Raw genomic sequence first — 14,303 nt, 5'->3', positions numbered from 1 at the left:
AAGTAGCCAATCGCGTAAAACACGGAAGTGACACACTGGCGACTGCGCATTGAGGAGCTCCATCAAAGACATTCACAAAGTCAAGATGATTCAGGAAAAGCGAAATTGAATGTGACAACTATCTGAAAGGTTTTGTTGTTTATCGTATCTTACGGCCACTGTTAAATGTGATTAGTTTATATGTTGTGTATTATGCAAAATGTTAACAAATTTAGCAATGTTTTATGCAAACATGTTTGAAATGTTAAGACGTCAATGAGCTATACGTTAAGCTTTTTTTTAAACAAGCTTGTTAGACGACACAAACAAGATTACTCTAGGTATCTACCACGTGAATATATGCGCTTAGTTTGTCAAATTATCCATACTTTATAATTACAAAATGTCACAGCGACAACATAAAATTAAGAATTGATTCTTTAACCACTCCAGTACAGTACGTAGCGATAAAAATAAAAAGAAGAAAGCCTGTTCCTTTTAATTCCAGAGGGTGGCAGTAATGCAACAGCATGGGTTCCAGCTGCCGCCAATCACCAACGAAGAAGAAAAGCAGGCAGTATATTCAGGTTGCCCGCCAAATCCGATTGTAAACAAAGTTCGACGGACAAACGATGAAACAGTTTGACGTTTCCATGTAACAGCGACTACATTCTCGTCGACAATGAATTGCAGTGGAAAAGGTAATATACATACATAAGTATACATGTCTAATATGTAAGCTTTACAATGTGCAGTTCGCGGAGAAGACGACTTGACTCAGTTAAAAGGCCTTGCCTTTACGATGACACGAGATATCACGTCTGTTTCCAGTAAACTGCCAAATATAATAATATTATAACGATTATAATAATAATACTATAATGGTAGCCATTATTATTGTTTTTGTTTCTTTTCTAGGAGGTAGCGATTCTAACCAGTTCGCTGGCAGGTTAGTAAACTCAGGACACATACACCTTACCCCTAAACATGAATAGCCACATTTCCCAATGCAATTAAATCAGCAGCAATCTTAATTCCATTCACATAATCATACCTCATTTGTTTTTACATTGTGTCTAGTTTTAATTCTTTGGTTTCATCTCGGTCTTACAGCGGCGACAGTGATTCCATCAAAGTTTTTGTTCGAGTTCGACCTCTGACCCAGGGCACCGGACTAACCACTGATGGAGATCAGAGTCTATGCCTCAAGGTCACCTCACCGAGTACTATACGTCTCCTCTCAAAACCCGAACCGCGAACCTTCACCTATGATCATGTTGCAGACATGGACACGTCGCAGGTCTGGTTTGGTGGAACTTTTCTTATTTTATCGTCCATAAAATGGACTAACTTTGGCGTTGTTGTGTGAACATCGTGTGCTATTCTCCGACAGGACTCTGTATTTTCCAGTGTGGCCAAGAGTATTGTAGAGTCTTGCATGAATGGATACAACGGTACCATTTTTGCCTAGTAAGTAAACTGTGTAATCAATAATACACCATAAAACTATATTGGCAAAGTTAGTTATTGTGTTTCTTTTGCAGTGGCCAAACAGGCTCAGGGAAAACGTACACCATGCTAGGTGAGAATTTGATTTAAAATTTGTTTCATAAAGAAATTTAATTTTTTTTTCTTCCACGGTTAGGACCTTCAGAGTTGGACAACTTTACAGATGAACTGCGGGGTGTTATTCCCCGCAGTTTTGAGTACCTGTTTTTTCTCATTAACAGAGAAACGGAACGGGTGAGTGTAGTTAATCATTATGAAAGTCATAGAAAGATGTTGTTTTAACAATAATGTTGTTTTTTTTTCAGTCTCAGTCCAAAAGTTTTCTCTGTAAATGTTCGTTCATTGAGATTTACAATGAGCAAGTTTTTGACCTCCTGGACACAGCCTCCGCTAGCTTGTTTGTCAGAGAGAACATCAAGAAGGGGGTGTTCGTGGAGGGGGCTGTGGAGAAGTTTGTCAACTCTGCTGCTGAAGCCTACCAGGTTGGAAATAACAGTGTAATCTATGTTGTAATGCGGAATAATCCATCATTATTATTATTATTAATCAGATATTATTTAATCAGATGTTAACAAAATTAATCCATCGACATTTCTTTCAGGTGTTGTCTCGTGGTTGGCGTAATCGCCGAGTGGCCTCCACTTCCATGAACCGCGAGTCTTCCAGGTCTCACGCTGTCTTCACCATGATTCTGGAGTCCAAGGAGTCCATGAATGAAGTGGTGAACATCAGGACGTCTCAGCTCAACCTGGTGGACCTGGCAGGCTCAGAGAGGCAGAAAGACACGCACACTGAAGGCTCCAGACTCAAGGTTAAAGATTCCTGATTCATCACTGGCTCAATGAGGTCCTGTTTTGTGTTTTTTTTGTTTGTTTTTTTTTGATGCTACTGTGTGCATTGGTTCTATTTTCAGGAGGCCAGCAGTATCAATCGCTCCCTGATGTGCCTCGGTCAAGTGATTATGGCTTTAGTTGACGTATCTAATGGGAAGAACCGCCACATTTGCTATAGAGACTCTAAACTCACCTTCCTGTTACGGGTCAGCGGCTACACATTTCAGTGCATATTACCGTAAAATATTACACAATGTTAACCGCTATCTAAACATTTTTAGGATTCTCTTGGTGGAAATGCAAAGACTTACGTCATAGCCAACGTTCACCCCGGATCAAAATGTTTTGGGGAAACGTTATCGACTCTGCAGTTTGCCCAGAGAGCAAAGCTGATCAAGAACAAGGTAATTGAACATTACCTCTTGTTGCAACACAGCAAACCGTAAATGTTCTGTTTTCCTGTTTCTTACAGGCCATCGTCAATGAAGACACTCAGGGAAATGTGAGGCAGCTACAAGCCGAGGTGAAGAAGCTAAAGGAGCAGCTGGCACAGGCTCGCTCATCTCAGCCAGTGCATTATGGGAGCGACGTCGCACCAGGAGGACCGGGGCTCCTGATGTCCAGTAATACTTCTTTACAATTAACTGCATTTCATAACTCGATCATATATTTTTTTCCTGCTCAGTATATGACTGGTTTTAGTTGGGCGTACGTATGAGAGAATTACAAAAATATGCGAGTAATTGATGAAGGAATAGTCTATTTTTGACACATGGCTTACTGTTACTCCTCCAAATTATCCTGCTAGTTTCACATCGACGTTCTCCAATTTCAGGTCAACATTTGCAATAAAAGCAACTTGTAATTATCACATAAGATTCAGCTCCAGAACCTTCTCTCGTCAATTGCCATTTGCATCGTTATACATACAGTATATGCTATACAGTCAAGTCTTGGTTTTGATATGATTTAGGTTTTCGCCTGAAATCTTTGGCAAAACTTGTTTTTTTTTTTTTTTTGAAAAGTCTGTTTTCATCCAATATTGTACCTAACAATTGTACCTGCTGGATAATCCGCCACGGGGCCAAAGAAGGGTGAGAGTGACAGCAGTCCATTTTCCATTTATAATTATTTTGCATTCTTTTCTGCCTGCGAAACTATAATCACTCGCTAAATTTTTTTTGTTTTTCATATTTTGGGGGGGCGGCACGGCGGACGAGTGGTTAGCGCGCAGACCTCACAGCTAGGAGACCAGGGTTCAATTCCACCCTCGGCCATCTCTGTGTGGAGTTTGCATGTTCTCCCCGTGCATGCGTGGGTTTTCTCCGGGTACTCCGGTTTCCTCCCACATTCCAAAAACATGCTAGGTTAATTAGCGACTCCAAATTGTCCATAGGTATGAATGTGAGTGTGAATGGTTGTTTGTCTATATGTGGCCTGTGATTGGCTGGCCACCAGTCTAGGGTGTACCCCGCCTCTCACCCGAAGACAGCTGGGATAGGCTCCAGCAACCCCGCGACTCTTGTGAGGAAAAAGCAGTAGAAAATGAAATGAAATATTTTTGTGTGTCTGGAACAGATTAGTTGGATTTATATTTTTTCCCATGGTTGTTTTGGTTGTTATCTGATCCTTTTGGAAGAAGTTAATGGAAATTATTCATATATTTATGAACGATTACCCACTCAGTGTGAATGAGATGTGTTTTCTAATTCCGCAAGTTTGCAGGTCCATAAATTGGGAATCACGCTACAGTGATTTATTCTTTCATGAACTGTATCATTTTTTTTTTCCCCGTCCAGAGCCAAGCATAGACATGGAACGTGATGTCTTGTATAAAACCAAGTTTATTGCCGCTGTTCGTTTGTGGAGGAAGCGTGAGGAGGAAAAGAAGGTATGGGCATCTTCTCTTTTCTTCTTTTTCTTAATCTCTTGTAGTTTGCCACTATTATTATATTCCGTATCTAAACATTTCTTGGAAACTTTGTGGAGGGATGGTACAAGTAGCGAGGAAAAAGCCATTCCATTTTCAGAGGTGCTATACCGTCCAACTGTGCATCCAGGTGCTGCTTAAGAAGCTGTCTCAGCTGGAGGAGGCCTGGACCCAGAAAGACAAGTTCATCCACTCCAGTCGTCTGATTGTTAAGTTCCGTGAGGATCATATCAATCGTCTTGAGAAGAAACTAAAAGCAGGATCTGCCTCCCTTACGGACGAGGAGTCGCAGGCTCACATTGACCAGCTGAAGCAAGAGAATAAGATTTTACGAGACCAGGTGAATTTATTTCATTCACATTTATACTCTATTATTTTTGAATTACAATATTTATTTATTTTTTTCAGGTTGACCATCACCCGAAGATGACTCGCTATGCAGCAGAGAACTACAGCCTCAGACAGGAGAATCGTCAACTTCGCTCCCTTGTGTCGGAGGGGAACTCTGAAGAGGCTGGAGCACAAGTTGCTGCCGAGCTGGAAGAAGAATTCCAGAGGGCCATCGAAACGGAAAGCATTGCAGGAAGTAAGCCGTGTACTCATTATAGTTTTACCGCAGGGTTGTCCACAGCTTGTAGACCAAAAATAGCTGAAAATGGTTTGTTATTCATAAGATATATGGTTAGATATTACACCAGGGGTCTCAAACTCAATTTACTTGGAGGCCACTGGAGCTAGGGTCTGGTCACATTTATACTACTATTTTTTTTTTTTCCTTCTTTTTTTTACAACATATTGCGCAACTGCAGGGTCTTGAGACACATGCTAACTCGCAAACTAGAGAGCTAGCGACCTAAACGGTAGCCTTCAAATTATTTCCTTTAAACTTAAATAGCCAAAAACTTACCACTTCCACACGGATAGGGAGGATAACTATTAACAGTTATTTAACCTTTTAACATGAACATTAATCAAACGTAATAATTTTTTCTGGGTACATGATACCATACAGCATCCATATCAAACTTGCGCGGGCCGCACTAACATTAAACTTTCATATCAAGGCGGGGGCCTCAAACTACTGTGGGCCGTGTGTTTGAGACCCCTGTATTACACTCACTTGCTGTAGCAAGACTTATGTAGCTTGTAATACAGTATATTGACCTACAAGCACTATACAGCAAACTTGCATAACATTAAACGTGTCATATTTACAAAGCAGGACGTGCCCCCACTGTATGTGACCCTTGGTGGAAAAAGTCTGTACAACCCTTACAATCTACCAGTCCCCAATGCCCGCAGTAATATGGGCTAGGTTCCAGCTGTCCACAGGAAAAAAAGAAGCATAGAAAACTCAGGGCTGCATGATCTGACGATACATAAATAATCCTAATTTGTCGCTAATCTGGTGTCGCTTCGTAGCTCCAGCAGGTGCTTTGACCTCCGTGGCTACCGATGCTCTAACTGCATCCGCAACGGAGAAGCTGAAAGCTCAGCTGCTGCAGAAACAGTCGGATCTCACAGCGGCTCTTCAGGCCTTTGAGGAGTACAAGGAGATCACCAAGTAAGGCTGGAGTTTTATTATTATTTAAAAAATGTAACATGGGGAAATGAAACCCAGTTGTTTGAACAGCAGGTTATGTCTACTTGATTGACAGGAAATTATGGCAATACTTAATACAAGGATGAAGAGTCTTGAACCAGTCATGATGTGCTATATATATATATCACTATATTGACGGTTACTATGGTACCCATTATATCATTGGATGGTCATATCACCTCGTACTTTGGTATGTGACAAAAAAAAGGTCAACTATATTAGGAAAGCAGGAAGTGAACAAATGTAACAGTTACTGATTGTAAAAGTACCAGATGGCGGGGTAGGATTTAATAAGCTGTGCTTCTTCCTACTCCTTTTGGACATGTGGAACTGTGAACTGATTATGTGATGCATTCAATTGTAATCTGATTCATGTTCAAATGAAATGAAACCATTACTTAACGAGTTGATATGAAGGTCATATAATTTCAATATGGATGAACACTTGTTTTTTTAACGCTGATTAATTTCCAATGAGCGTAGTTGTCAACAGAGCGAGATGCGCACAGAGACCAAAGGGAAGATGGGCGTCCATGAAATGAGAAAAGGAGGCGGCGAAAACTCACCCGCTGGCATTTCTGCATAACATGCAGCTATCAATCAATCAGTCAGGCTGACTTTATTCGGTCACTTTCAAATTCCAAAGCCTTGATAGGTTGATTAAACAACAAAAGCCAGTCGTGGACAGTTTGAAATGTGTGTTGTCCTTTTTATTACAGGGGCGAGTGCCAATGTCAGGAAGCCTAAATTTGAAAGCGAGCGGATGGAAGACAATTCAGGGATTTGGCTAGGAGAGATTTACACAGGGACTGTTGACGATGGCAACACGGTTTGGTCAGCTCAAGAGGTACACGTGAGGGCAAGGAGGACATTTTATAAAATTATAGCCAGAGAGACTGCGCATCAAATGTTTGAGTAATAAACATAGAAACAATTTCGGTAAATGCAACTGAGGCGTGCGGGGAAAAAGAATGTCACGAAACAAGTGGGAACCCTATTGATGTGTTTTTCAGGAAGCAGATGTCTCAGTTGGAGTCGGACAGAAGATACCTCGACAAGTCCAACAAGCATTTGGAGAACATTCTGGAAGCCACCAACGCCTACAAAAAAAAAGAAGTCTCAGAATTGAACAGAATTCACGTGGAAACTCTGAAGGTAATGGACAGTCTACCTGCCCACACATCCGGTATCTAGTCTCCATCCAGTCTCCATCCGGTATCTAGTCTCCATCCAGTCTCCATCCGGTATCTAGTCTCCATCCAGTCTCCATCCGGTATCTAGTCTCCATCCAGTCTCCATCCGGTATCTAGTCTCCAGTCTCCATCCGGTATCTAGTCTCCAGTCTCCATCCCGTCTCCAGTCTCCATCCCGTATCTAGTCTCCATCCCGTATCCAGTCTCCATCCCGTATCTAGTCTCCATCCAGTATCTAGTCTCCATCCCGTATCTAGTCTCCATCCAGTATCTAGTCTCCGGTCTCTATCCAGTATCTAGTCTCCGGTCTCTATCCAGTATCTAGTCTCCATCCCGTATCTAGTCTCCGGTATCCATCCCGTATCTAGTCTCCGGTCTCCATCCCGTATCTAGTCTCCGGTCTCCATCCCGTATCTAGTATCCATCCTTCTTTCTGTCTAAGTTTGTGTCATCTGCTGCTGTCATTTCTCCTTGTGTGATGTTTACAATTCTCCTTTCTTCAAACATTTAGATTCTCACCACTCCCACCAAAGCGTACAACCTGCGCTCCCGTCTCGTGCCCCTGGCCAGCCCGGAACACTTGACAGGCACCGACGATAATAACGCAGATGAGATTTGGGCCGAGCCCCCTCCTTCAGACATGACTGAAATGGCGCTGACCGAAGAGCTGCGTCAAGTCCAGGTCCGAATGATACTCTCAAATAAGTACTGTATGCTGGAATATATGGAGGATATTTCACTGTTATTTTGTGTTTTCTTCTCAGGAGCAGATGAGTCACGTGCAGGCCCAGCTGGGGGAGGAGGAGCTAAAGAACAGGAACCTGATTCAGCAAATTGCAAAGCTAGAAGAGCAGATCCATGTACTGTCACAGGAATTTGGACAAAAGGATGAAGTGAGATGTTTCTTCATGTTTTGTGATGATATTTATCCAGCAAATGTATCAAATTTAAGACGTGGTTAGCGCGCAGACCTCACAGCTAGGAGACGGGAGTTCAATTCCACCCTCAGCCATCTCTGTGTGGAGTTTGCATGTTTTCTCCGGGTACTCCGGTTTCCTCCCACATTCCAAAAACATGCTAGGTTAATTGGCGACTCCAAATTGTCCATAGGTATGAATGTGAGTATGAATGGTTGTTTGTCTATATGTGCCCTGTGATTGGCTGGCCACCAGTCCAGGGTGTACCCCGTCTAAAATGGATATTGGCTTCATAGCGGTTGAGTGTTTAGCAACCCGAGTTTGATTCCGGCCTTGGCATGTTCTCCCCATGCATGCGTGGGCTTTCTTCAGGTACTCCGGTTTCCTCCCACATTCCAAAAACATGCTAGGTTCATTAGCGACTCCAAATTGTCCATAGGTATGAATGTGAGTGTGAATGGTTGTTTGTCTATATGTGCCCTGTGATTGGCTGGCCACCAGTCCAGGGTGTACCCTGCTTCTCGCCCTAAGACAGCTGGGATAGGCTCCAGCACCCCCGCGACCCTCGTGAGGATAGGCGGTAGAAAATGAATGAATGTATCAAATTAGACCAATTGGTTTCCTCTTGACCTGCTGCAGCAACTTTCAACTGAGCGCGCCAACAAGAACAGAGATCAGCTCAAACTGCAGGAAACGATCAACGGCCTGCACCGGAACCTTCAGTCTGAACAGGAAGCTTCAGAAGGTGCCGTTTCTGTTGCTACTCCATAGTGTCATTTTGTTGCTCTTCAAGCTCATTTGAGATTTATTGTCTTCCACGTTCAGTTCTGAGAAGTGAGATCCGTGACCTACGTCTGGTGCTGCAGTCTTCTGACAAAGAGCTGGCCGTAGTGAAGAAGGAGCTGGGAGACAAGCAAAGCGAGCAGCAGAGCGAAACAAGCCAACTCTCCAGCAGTCTGATCACCACTCGGCTCCAGCTCGACAAAGTCCAGTAAGTGTGGCTGCACTGATGCTGTGCTGGAAGACCGTGTTCCGTATAACAGCAATGTTTTGTGGCAGATTGGAGTGGGAGCAGCTCCTGGAGCAGCATCGGACTCTGCAGGATTCTTTCGACCAGCTCCAAGCCGAGGCCAAGTTTGACGCGGATCATGCGAGACAGCAGCTGGAGGACGGGCAGCAGGAGATGGGTGTACTGCGGGCCCAGATTGCAGTCAGTTAAACCATCCAATTCTCTCACTGAAATGCGACCTGTCAAATAATTCAAGTTATGGTATTTTTCTTTGTAGGAATTAAACGGCTCCCTGGAAACGGAGAAAAAGCACACTAGTACTTTGACCTCCCAGTTAAGAGAGAACAGAGAAAGTACATCAAAGTGAGCGTTTGATTGTCGGCAAACGTGACTAAAGATGCTTTGATTGACACGAGTCCTTTGGTGTGCTTTCAGAGAACTTGGTGAAACTGCTCAGGAGAACACACATCTTAGAAAACAAGTCTCAGACATGAGCGTGCAAATCCAACAGCAGGTAAGAACCTCCATCATTAGAACCAGAACCAGAATCGCCTTTATTGTCATTGTATTGCATACAACGAAATTTGAGTGCAACGCCACCGTGCGTTTTGTAGAAAGTAAAAATAAGAATATCAATCTAAAAAGTGGCAGGTGCTGTTGAGAATAAATGTAAATATATGTACATCAAAAACAATAAGATATGCCTTTATTCGTCCCTCAGTGGGGAAATTTGCACAGCAGCAAGAGTACAGAATCAGTTAAGCAGTACAAAAATACACAAAAACAATAACCTATACAGTAAACAAAGTGTGGAATTGATTGAATGATTGATCATTACAGTGATGGCTTTGGGAAAGAAGCTGTCTCTGAGTCTGTTTGTCCGGGTTTTGTGTGACTTGGAAGTATACACCGTCTTTGACCCTCTCATTGTCATTTCTAAGGTATCCAAATTTGATCACCTGGAGAAGAATCTATCCACTGCCAAGGAAACTATAAAAGGCCTGGAGCAGAAGATTGACCAGGACAAAGTATGCTCATGTGATTTGTGCTCCATTTATACACGTTTCTCTTTATATTTTTTTTCTCTCCTTTCTTTGTCAGGATGTCGTTGTTGATCTGATCAACCAAACCAGAGACCTCCGGAGTGAGCTGAGTCAGAAGGACCAGACCATTAGCCATCATTTGGAGGATATCAGAGACCTCACAGTATTTAAAACCTTTTTATTTCACCAGTCATGTCTTGTTTCATATGTCATTATTTGGATTATCCTAAACAAGTCATGGAGAGTTGCAAATTTATTCTCATCATGGAATCGTACCCCACCCTCAGCAATGTCTGTGTGGAGTTTGCATGTTTTTTCTCCGGGTACTCCGGTTTCCTCCCACATTCCAAAAACATGCTAGGTTAATTAGCGACTCCAAATTGTCCATAGGTATGAATGTGAGTGTGAATGGTTGTTTGTCTATATGTGCCCTGTGATTGGCTGGCCACCAGTCCAGGGTGTACCCCGCCTCTCGTCTGAAGACAGCTGGGATAGGCTCCAGCATCCCCCATAACCCTCGTGAGGAAAAGCGGTAGAAAATGAATGCTAGGAGAGAGGCTGCACGGTGGACGAGTGGTTACCGCGCATGCCTCAGACATACATTACCAGAGTTCAATTCCACCCTCGGCCATCTCTGTGTGAAGTTTGCATGTTTTTTCTCCGGGTACTCCGGTTTCCTCCCACATTCCAAAAACATGCTAGGTTAATTAGCGACTCCAAATTGTCCATAGGTATGAATGTGAGTGTGAATGGTTGTTTGTCTATATGTGCCCTGTGATTGGCTGGCCACCAGTCCAGGGTGTACCCCGCCTCTCGCCTGAAGACAGCTGGAATAGGCTCCAGCACCCCCTCGACCCTTGTGAGGATAAGCGGTAGAAAATGAATGAATGGAATCGTACCACTGCATCATCCTCTGTCAACCAGAAAGTGGCATGCTAACATACGGACAGTCTTCCTCTTATTAAATTGTTTACTGTTTACTCACCTAGAAGATTTTATTGTCTTTTTTTTTTTTTTATTTGTCATAACAATAACTCACTAAATGTCTGTGTCTTGTCATTTGCCCCTCCAGGCCAAGTACAACACTGCAATCCTGGAACGAGAGGATGTCAGCCAGAAAAACTCAAAGATGCAAGCAGAAGTCACAGAACTGAAGGAGACATTAGAGAGGAGCATTGCTTCTAACAAAATAGAAGTGAGTGCGTTTAACACAACGCTCAGTATCTCGGTGTTATTCATTTGCGGTGGACCACCACAGATTGATTTGGCGTGAACATTTTTGTTCTTTTTCCCGGAACTCTTCACACCTCGTAGACACCTCATACACACCCTGGTTTGCCAGACAATAAGATATGGCAGGAGTGTTGGCAGCTTAGCGACATTTACAGAGTAATCACACTCTTCTGGATTGTAACTTGGAGTGTGTGTGTCAGGTTGAGGTGTTGCAGGAGGAGATGATTTATGCCAACGAGGAAGTGGAAAGACTCACAAAGGTCTTAGATGAGCAGAGCAGTCTCCTCCAAGCAGCTCAAGAGCAAACTGCTCAGAAGGACATACTCATACAGACTCTACAGCAAAAGGTCATTTTTCTAGTTTTTTCATCAAAAAATAATTCTAATTATTGACCATATTTAATACGAGGTGTGTGTGTGAACCAGGTGCTGCAGCAGCACAACGCTGTGGAACAAACCATAAGAAATGGAGGTTTCAACCATGTCGAGTCAACGCCTAAATCGATACTTAAGGTAAATAATCTACACTTTTTATGTTGTTTTATCGATTTCTTATCACGCTCCGCTTTCTCATTGCCATTCTAGACCCCCAGCACCCCTGGGAGCTTCAGCAGGGACCTGACCCAGGTCCTGGAGAGCCAGGAGAGAGAACTGGAGAATCGACGGTCCTCCATGATGACCATGGAAATCCTCTTAGCGGAGCTGAATGCCGAGAGAGCTGCCAAGAATGAGGAGATTCAACGGCTCAAAGTATAGTTTTTAATATCATCAGCAGTTTTTGACTACGTGCAAGAATTCAGTTATGAGGCACATCGACAGTTTGTTTTTCTCTGACTTCAGACACAGTTGACTGAGAAAGAAATGGTCCGCATGGAGATTCAGGGTTTGCTTGACCAGTTTTATACCAAAAGGAGTCGGCTGTCTCAGAGCGGGAATGCAAACAGGTGGAGTTAATTTGCCGTTTTTAATGATGGGATGGCTGGGATGCTGACGCTGTTGTTCATCTTTTAGCGAGGAGCTCACTGACGGCATCAAGCAGTCCATCCTTAAAGAGCTACACGAGGAGAAAGAAGAGAAGGTTTGCTATTACGTCATCTTGATTTATGCATTTTGCTTTACTCTTATAAATTGTATTCACATGCTTCTGTTTGTCTTGACCAGGAGAAAGTGATGCAAAGGCTTATGGACACTCAAAAAAAGTAAGCACCTCGACAATAATTCAAATAATGGGACGGGCCACCCCCGGGGGAAGTGCGGGGAACTTTCAGAGGGGCTAGCGAAAGGCTTTCAGACCAACAAACATACAGCATATACATTTATAGTACTCAACATGCAGTTTGACCCTTGACAAATGGCCTACGCCATTTTAAAAATGAGTATTATGATGTTCATACGGGCTACACGGCGGTCGAGTGGTTAGTGCGCAGACCTCACAGCTAGGAGACCCGATTTCAATTCCTCTGTGTGGAGTTTGCATGTTCTCCCCGTGCATGCGTGGGTTTTCTCTGGGTACTCCGGTTTCCTCCCAACATTCCAAAAACATGCTAGGTTAATTAGCGACTCCAAAATTGTCCATAGGTATGAATGTGAGTGTGAATGGTTGTTTGTCTATATGTGCCCTGTGATTGGCTGGCCACCAGTCCAGGGTGTACCCCGCCTCTCGCCCGAAGACAGCTGGGATAGGTTCCAGCACCCCCGCAACTCTTGTGAGGATAAGCGGTAGAAAATGAATGAATAAATGGATATTAATTTTGGGCAAGGGCTGCACGGTGCTTGAGTGGTTAGCGTGCAGGCTTCACAGGTAGCAGACCTGAGTTCAATTCCACTCTTGACCATCTCTGTGTGGAGTTGTGTGTGGGCTTTCTCCGGGTACTCCGGTTTCCTCCCACATTCCAAAAACATGCTAGGTTAATTGGCGACTCCAAATTGTCCATAGGTATGAATGTGAGTGTGAATGGTTGTTTGTCTACATGTGCCCTGTGATTGGCTGGCCACCAGTTCAGGGTGTACCCCGCCTCTCGCTCGAAGACAGCTGGGATAGGCTCCAGCACCCCCGCGACCCTCGTGGGGCTAAGCGGTAGAAAATGAATGAATGTTCATACATATCTTGTACTTAATATTTTAACAAGCTTTGTTCCTTAGAATGCAGGCACAGGAATCGGTATTGGCCCAGTCACAGACTTGTGTTCAGGAGTTGACCACGGAATTGAGGAATCGCTGTCTGGAACTCCGAGAGCTGAGCCTGCGGGTACAGGACGAGGACAAACTTCTCAAGGTCAGAGTTCTTATAGACTCTTGTATTTCTACGCTTTGTAGTACTAAGTACACAATGGATGTAAGAAGTGAAAGTGGCTCCTCTTCCAGGAGAATGAGGTTCTCCGCAAGCAGAATGTTCAGCTGTCAGAGGAGAACGGAAAGCTGGTAGGACACAAGAACCACAAACAGAGGATCGAATATTTGGTGAAACTCAAGAAGAACAACACGAGACTCCAAGAGGTGATTAGCTTTTCTGTTTTGGAATATTTATCAAGAGTGGGCTCTCTTGCCTCACGACACTAACCAAATGCATTGTTGTGTGCGTTTAAAGGAAAATGAAAAGCTTCGATCAGAGATGAGCCTATTACAACAGGACAGTGACAACACGGGACCCTTGAAAATGCTGTAAATCCCTGTGAATGCTCTTTTTTTGGAGTTTTTTTTTTTTTAACTTTCATTTGTAAACAATTTTTTTTAATTGCCATTTTGTTACTTCTTCCGTATTGTATTTTTTTAATTGTCTTTTTCCCACATTAATTGGAAAAGGGTGTTTTACATCATAATCAATCCGTGTTCATTCATTTTCTACCGCTTATCCTCACGAGGGTCATGGGGGTGCTGGAGCCTATCCCAGCTTTGGGAGAAAAAAAATAAAATACATTTTATTTGTATAGCGCTTTCCAGAGTACTCAAAGACGCTTTACAGTGAAGAAAAAAAAATAGAAAAATAGAGTTGAGTAAAAACAGTAAAGGATGTATTAAAATACAATATCCATACATTCATTCAAAGCTAAAAACA

At 43.2% G+C, this 14,303-nt stretch overlaps 1 protein-coding gene across 3 annotated transcripts; it reads left to right on the top strand.

Moving 5' to 3' along the window:
* Positions 1-46: 46 nt before the first annotated feature.
* Positions 47-14,155, top strand: kif15 (kinesin family member 15). 3 transcript variants are annotated; one of them, XM_078795943.1, is made up of 36 exons: positions 47-129; positions 488-680; positions 898-928; positions 1,093-1,279; positions 1,373-1,449; positions 1,524-1,561; positions 1,625-1,722; positions 1,794-1,970; positions 2,090-2,299; positions 2,402-2,527; positions 2,603-2,725; positions 2,794-2,944; positions 4,121-4,212; positions 4,382-4,591; positions 4,660-4,837; positions 5,683-5,815; positions 6,868-7,009; positions 7,559-7,729; positions 7,812-7,940; positions 8,604-8,709; positions 8,790-8,955; positions 9,024-9,174; positions 9,251-9,336; positions 9,409-9,487; positions 9,915-10,001; positions 10,075-10,179; positions 11,089-11,211; positions 11,450-11,596; positions 11,675-11,761; positions 11,834-11,998; positions 12,089-12,192; positions 12,260-12,326; positions 12,410-12,447; positions 13,391-13,523; positions 13,613-13,744; positions 13,836-14,155. In XM_078795943.1, the coding sequence occupies exons 2-36, from the start codon at positions 662-664 to the stop codon at positions 13,911-13,913; spliced, it is 4,146 nt and encodes a 1,381-aa protein (XP_078652069.1). In that variant the 5' UTR covers positions 47-129; positions 488-661; the 3' UTR covers positions 13,914-14,155. The 3 variants fall into 3 exon arrangements, with proteins under 3 accessions (XP_078652069.1, XP_078652068.1, XP_078652067.1); XM_078795942.1 differs by having other exon boundaries at positions 5,680-5,815; XM_078795941.1 differs by having other exon boundaries at positions 5,674-5,815.
* Positions 14,156-14,303: the final 148 nt, after the last annotated feature.

The sequence above is a fragment of the Doryrhamphus excisus genome, linkage group LG14, assembly GCF_037039965.1.
Source record: "Doryrhamphus excisus strain RoL-2023G ecotype Guam linkage group LG14, RoL_Dexc_Guam_v1.1, whole genome shotgun sequence".
Classification (NCBI taxonomy): domain Eukaryota; kingdom Metazoa; phylum Chordata; class Actinopteri; order Syngnathiformes; family Syngnathidae; genus Doryrhamphus; species Doryrhamphus excisus.
This window is presented reverse-complemented; position numbering and strand designations above follow the sequence as displayed.

Bases quoted from the DNA above. Each gene is read 5' to 3' on its own strand.
- kif15 (XM_078795941.1), top strand. The intron at 1,971-2,089 runs GTTGGAAATAAC...CATTTCTTTCAG, and splicing joins CTGCTGCTGAAGCCTACCAG to GTGTTGTCTCGTGGTTGGCG. The intron at 12,193-12,259 runs GTGGAGTTAATT...TTCATCTTTTAG, and splicing joins CAGAGCGGGAATGCAAACAG to CGAGGAGCTCACTGACGGCA.